This window comes from Micromesistius poutassou (genome assembly GCF_964030765.1).
Source record: "Micromesistius poutassou genome assembly, contig: SCAFFOLD_5654, whole genome shotgun sequence".
Classification (NCBI taxonomy): domain Eukaryota; kingdom Metazoa; phylum Chordata; class Actinopteri; order Gadiformes; family Gadidae; genus Micromesistius; species Micromesistius poutassou.
The window spans coordinates 3,369-9,868 of NW_028179376.1; the positions used below are offsets into that span (position 1 = coordinate 3,369).

Below are 6,500 nucleotides of genomic sequence, written 5' to 3' on the forward strand. Positions count from 1 at the left end.
ATGCCACATTATGGCATCCCGATTTATTGTCAAAGCTGCACAGCGCCTTTTTTTTTTGCTGGAGAAATGGTTCTTTCTGTGGTTAATTTGACAGCTGCCTGTGCTTATTATCATGGGTTAGAAATCTGTGGGTGGCCTCTACTTGCCACGTTGCAGTATTTATAGTTAAAATTCATGAATATTATATACTCAACCTGCAGTAACGTAATCACATTTGTTCTGCCAGAATTTAATATTCCTGGATCGTCAGTCAGAATATTAAAATTCACATCAGATATCGAAACGTCTTGATTATTTCTGGTCTAGAGACCCAGAGAAAGGTAGGTAAATTGTTTGAAATACCAGGCTATATTGATCCTCCATCCTCAAAGACTGAGGAATGGATTCTGGGTTCAGTTCCGGCTGCAGGCTCACCCATAGGCTGGTATGACTGGGCCCACCTAGCAATGTTTAGCCACATCACTTACACCTATCGGCCATTTTATGATGTGCACTTGTATTCACTAAGGTGCTTCGGATCAAGTCTGCTAAAATGATCAATAGTAATGTCTTTCTCTCTGTGTCTCTCTCTCTCTCTGTATCTCTCTGTCTTTCTCTGTGTCTCTTTCTCGCTCTCTGTCTCTCTTTCTCTCTCACTCCGTGTTTCTGTCTCTCTCCGTGTCTCTCTCTCTCTCTCTCTCTCTCTCTCTCTCTCTCTCTCTCTCTCTCTCTCTCTCTCTCTCTCTCTCTCTCTCTCTCTCTCTCTCTCTCTCTCTCTCTCTCTCTCTCTCTCTCTCTCTCTCTCTCTCTGTGTGTCTGTGTCTGTGTCTCTTTATCTCAGGATGGACTCGTTCAGCACCAAGAGCCTGGCCCTGCAGGCGCAGAAGAAGCTGATGAGCAAGATGGCCACCAAGAGCGTGGCCAACCTGTTCATCGACGACACCAGCAGCGAGGTGCTGGACGAGCTGTACCGCGTCACGAAGGAGTACACGCGCAACCGCAAGGAGGCTCAGAAGGTCATCAAGAACCTCATCAAGATGGTGGTGAAGCTGGGCGTGCTGTACCGCAACAACCAGTTCAACGGCGAGGAGCTGATGCTGGTCGAGAGCTTCAGGTCAGCGCCTTTATTTTGGAAAATCCAGTGTGTTTTAGTTCTTCCGCAAAAGACTGGAGACTTACTTGTTCAGGGTTCAGAGTTCACCTAGGGTCTGCATAGCCTCCCCCCACACCCCTCTTATGCACTTATTGTATGTTGTACGTCTTTGCACGTACAAATAGTACTTGGCATGCTGTAGCGTCTTATCCTAGCTATCTTTGTTGCATACGGGGAATGGGTTAACCTAGCTAATTGTTAGTGCGTGGCACTTGGTTCTATGAACATCCTTACTGTACCGACAGCGATATATTTCTTCTGACAAAGTACTTATTGTAAGTCGCTTTGGATAAAAAGGATGTCGTAGGTAGGGGTGAGGTTGTTGGGAAAGGTACCAGGGTTCAATCCTCACTGTCCGAAATGTAAGAAGTTACAGTATGCCTACCTGGTCCTCAAGACCTCTATCTGACTGTCTATGTAGTTCTGGAGCAAATCTGTCTGCTGAATTACTGTATGGCAATGTTAACAGAAATGACCGGGAGCAATCAATAATCTATTAAAACTGCCATGTCTTCTGTTCATGTTTTTGCTTTGCTGCACAGCGAGGGAAGCAGAGTTCAGGGATGCAGTGTCATCCTTCTGATTATAACTTATTCAGTGCCGTGTCCATTCATAACCGTCGAGGCGAGGACGTGATTTGATGTTCTTTTTGCTCTACATCCAATCAGACCCACCGAAGACCTTACGGGGCAAATGGAATACAAGGACACACTTAATGGAGAATGTAATCCAGTGTGCCAGTGTGTGTTCTGACAGGTTTAGAAAACTTTACTGACGAATGGCAATCATGTTAAGTGTCACTTTAAGTTTTTTTGTTGAGGACGGGTAATCTCTCTGGCCATGGCAATGACTCCAGATTTCAAACCCTCCTTTTGTAAGGTAAATTCCATAGTGGTGTACATGCTGCTTTGTGACACACGTCACCGCTTGGCTCGCTCCACCTTGATGTGTTGATTCAAACTGGGGCTTGAATTGGTCCCCCTTGTGTTGATTTCCAAGTGACCTCATCAAGTCAAGCCAGGAAGCTGGACACCTTTAGCATGTGTTATGTAAGGGATAATGTACATCGAGGCGGCCATTATCTCCAACCATTCAGGGTGATCCAAGACCCCTCTGCTTTGTGCCGGGGTCCTGCGTCACCCAGTCGGTTTAGGTCAGGGGTAATGGACAGCGAAGCGGTCGTCAAGATCAGTTGGATTCTGCGTTTGGAAATGGCGTCCACAGCAACTGCCTGTTATTCATTGCAGCTGGTCAACGACACAGAAATAACAGAGCGCATAATTCGTTATCAACCAATCAGAATCGAGCATTCAACAAAGCGATAATAAATCAGACGGGAAAAAAAAAGAGATGCTGAACTATACAGCCCTTTCTTAACTTTTCTCTCATTATCATGAGATGCCTATGAGATGAATTCACTGTTGTTTCCCTGCCGTAATGCGGGCCCTGTCACAGAGCGTACAGCGCAGGGCATCAACACCGACTCCCAGTGCGTCTGCACTTCAGGTCGTCACGGTTTGATAAATCACAAAAAAGGTAGAATTTGTTTAGTCTTTTTTTTTTCTTTTTAAAGCAATAGCAATTTTATAAATATGTCCTGGAGGAATGACTTAATGGGAACGATCGGTGGAGTCAAGAGAGCAGCTGGGAGCCGGTGTGGTTGGGTATGAAATTACCCCTGTTTTTCTTTTACTCCGCTTAATTACACGGCAATTACATCGCGTTACAGCGGCAAACCTTCCTGTGACGTCTAATCACCGTCGGTTTCCATCCGCCGACTGCGCATCACGTAAACAGGTCTCAAAAGGACGCACAACATAGCACCGGCGACACGCCACCGAGACAACAACCTTTTTATTTTTAACAACCTTTTTTTTATTTTGACACATCAAACGCGACGCGTCAGAGCTGTTCTTGAAGTCCAGTTTTCCAGACTGAAAAGAATATCTGTAAAAATCGATTTTTTTTTTTTAAATATAATTCTGTCTAATTTTCGTTTTTGTTGTCAATTTTTTTCCTCCCGGCAGGAAGAAGGTCCACACGCTCGCCATGACGACGGTCAGCTTCCACCAGGTGGAGTTCACCTTCGACCGGCGCGTCATGGGCGCCATCCTGAACGAGTGCCGCGACCTGCTGCACCGCGCCATCCAGCGCCACCTGACGGCCAAGAGCCACGGCCGCGTCAACCACGTCTTCAACCACTTCGCCGACGGCGAGTTCCTGGCGGCGCTGTACGGGCCGTCGGAGGTGTACCGCGCCCACCTGCAGCGCATCTGCGACGGCGTCAACAAGATGCTGGACGAGGGTAACCTTTGACCTGGGAGGCCCCAGAGCGGGACCCCCCCCCCCCCCCCCCCACCCCAACCCCCCTCAGCTCCAACATGGCACTACGGGCGGGGCTAGTCTTGTCTATTTTTTCTTTACTGTTAAACAAAGTGGACCCGTTTGAATGTTGTTTTCGTCTGTTTCTGTTTGTGTGTGTGTGTGTATATACTTATTGATCATTACTGTAAAGACACAAACCACACACGCATGCCTGGCTAGTCTGTCCAAAGTTTTGTCTTCTCCGGTATGTTTATATATATATATATATATATATACTATATTTGTATTTTTTTATTTACAGCAAACACAAAGGGAATTTTTCAACGTGAATGTAGATCCGTGTGGCCTTATTAGCACTCCGACAGAGCCTCAAATGTAGTTTTTTTTTAAAGTTTTTTTCCCCCATCCATTCATCTTCCAAGGGCTCTCGTCCGCCTCGCTCACCTTATCAAAAGTGACGTACGGCCACCTTCGGGTCCGGAGTCATATATTTCTTCAGAGGAGGTACCTCTAATGGATGCAAGTGATTCAGGAAGTGCTCAGCAGAGTTAAGACTGACTGAGGGGGTGGGTGGAGGGGGGGGGGGGGGGGGGAGGACGCAAGGACATAAGGGAGGGATTTTGTTGCTAAAAGCAGCAATGCACTTAAAACTCAAATGAGCGCTGTACTTTCTCGCTATAATGAAACCATGTTAAGCACAGCGGTTTTCCATAATCCTCCTTAGCCTCGCGCTTGGGAAAACCTTGCTGTCGTGCACTGAATGGCGTTCCCAAAAACCTAGAGAGACCATTGAGTTTTCGTCTTTTTGTTGGCGTTTTCTATTCCGTCATATATATATATATATATAATATATATGTTGTTGTTTTTTGTTAGACTTCCAACATTCTTGTGTAGTTTTGAATGATCCTGGCTTAAAGTCCAACAGCGCCACAACGTCCGGGTATTTGGGTCACGGGGGGACCGTAAAAAACATGCATAGAGGAGGAAGAAGAGGAGGAGGAGGAGGAGGAGGAGGAGGAGGAGGATGTTGGGAGGAATGTGCTGCGTGCACCAACTTCTCTCTCTCTCTCTCTCTCCGCGCTGACGCCATGCTTCTCGCCGGCTGTAACCTCATTCTGGCTGCCGGGGAGAGGAAACCTCAACGTGCAGGCGCCGCGCCGCGTTGCTATTAATGTCTAGAGCGGGGGGGGCACATGGGACCCTCTCCCCCCCCCCCCCCCCCCCCCCCCCCCACACACACTACTGAGGTGGCAGCAGGTGCAGCCGTAGAGTGTATGAAGCGCTCATGCATGTCGTCATGCGTGTGTGTGTGTGTGGGGGGGGGGGGGGCATGTTGGGTTATGGCTAAGCCCCACCAAGTTTAGAAACCGGACTAGTGCGTTGTTTTGGAGATGGGTCGTCCAGATTAAGGCCAATGTGAAGGGATTCATCCCGCGGGCAATGGGATCAAAGATAGGTAGAGGAGGAGGAGCAGGGGGGGGAGGGGGGGTCTTCACCTTTGCGGCGGTGCGGGCTGCAGGTGTCGTCCACGATGCAGTGAAGCAGAGACGGACGCACGGCCTGATCGTGTTCTCTCTCTCTCTCGCCTGATGCAATTATCCCCCGCCTCCACACCCGGGCTCGGTAATGGCTTCAGCCTGTCTGCACCGAGGGGCCGGGCCACTCCATTCCACTCTGCCTGGGCCTTGTGTGATGTGATGGAGATAACCATCGCTGGTCCTGCTCCGTGTGTGTGTGTGTCTGTGTGTGTGTGTGTGTGTCTGTGTCTGTGTGTGTGATGCAAGTCCTTTTATGGATTGATGCATGGCATGTTGTTTTTGTTGTTTTCTTGTAGTTACTTTTTCCCAAGATGTACGAGTGTTGTGACTACCCAAATAATAGGCCTTTGTTTTTTTCTTTGGTATCGCAGAGCCTGTCTGGGAATTTGTTTTGTGCAGAGGCCTCATTTGGTATTCTGTGTGTATGCGTATCTGTCTGTGTGTGTGTGTGTGTGTGTGTGTGTGTGTGTGTGTGTGTGTGTGTGTGTGTGTGTGTGTGTGTGTGTGTGTGTGTGTGTGTGTGTGTGTGTGTGTGTGTGTGTGTGTGTGTGTGTTGCACTCACAGGCCAGTGTGTGTGTGTCTGCACACTGCACACAGCTGCAAGAGCTTTGAAATGGAGGCTACTTATTAGCATTGTTTGATCCCAGGCAGAATTAGCTATGTCGATTATTCTTTTATTCACAGCAACTTCACCAAAGACCATTTTGACTGACGCGAGACTCCAATAGATATATAGATATATTTGATGGAATATTTTCATTAAACAAAACTCGTATGCACTCGGCCGTAACAACCGAAAATATTTTTTGTTTTTTTTTAATGTACACTTTTGATTCATGTCAAAACGATGCTCTTCTTCCTCTTGTGTGACTCCAGCGCTTTCCATGCACCCTCTGCGCTGTGTGTGTGTGCGCCAGGATTTGGACCAAATGACTGCGTTTTCGGCGCACCGAGCCTGTTTACTTTTAAATGACTTTTTTTCCCCCCGACGTTTATTCTCTCCAATCCGTTCACATCTCAGGGTGAGGTTAAATCTCCGGCCGATGAAATCCCCGACACACTTAGCGGTTCGGTGGGACGCGACCGCCAGCCACGGAGAGATTAGAGACTCCGCTCATCCCGACGTCCACAAGCGGAGAACACATTTCATACAGCATTTTGTCACACGGATTGTGAAATATGTATTTTTAATTAAAAACGATGTATATACTTTTGTGTGTATTTCTTTACATTGTGAGTGAGCCCCCCCCCCCCACCCCCCCCCATCCCTGGGCAGGGATGAAGGGCCTGCTGCAAGGGTGTGACTGAGAGGGAGATGGGCAACGGCATGGCTGCAGAAAGAGGAGGGGGACTGTTCTACTCCTGTGTAACAGACTGGGAAGCATTGGCAAGAGCATTGAGAAAGCTATTACTGACAATAGGTCTGAAGTACCTGCATACATGTTTCACAAATCTAACCAATTGTATGGCAAAGATTGAGTAGACATGTTGATAGATTTCATGG

The 6,500-nt window shown here is 47.8% G+C and overlaps 1 protein-coding gene across 1 annotated transcript; it reads left to right on the top strand.

The window, feature by feature from the left end:
• Positions 1-819: 819 nt before the first annotated feature.
• On the top strand, positions 820-4,524 carry tnfaip8l1 (tumor necrosis factor, alpha-induced protein 8-like 1). The gene is made up of 2 exons (XM_084489815.1): positions 820-1,093; positions 3,160-4,524. The coding sequence occupies exons 1-2, from the start codon at positions 822-824 to the stop codon at positions 3,446-3,448; spliced, it is 561 nt and encodes a 186-aa protein (XP_084345941.1). The 5' UTR covers positions 820-821; the 3' UTR covers positions 3,449-4,524.
• Positions 4,525-6,500: the final 1,976 nt, after the last annotated feature.

Coding starts and splice junctions, on each gene's coding strand:
- tnfaip8l1 (XM_084489815.1), top strand. CDS start 822: ATGGACTCGTTCAGCACCAAGAGCCTGGCCCTGCAGGCGCAGAAGAAG. Junction 1,094..3,159: donor ATGCTGGTCGAGAGCTTCAG/GTCAGCGCCTTT, acceptor TCCTCCCGGCAG/GAAGAAGGTCCACACGCTCG.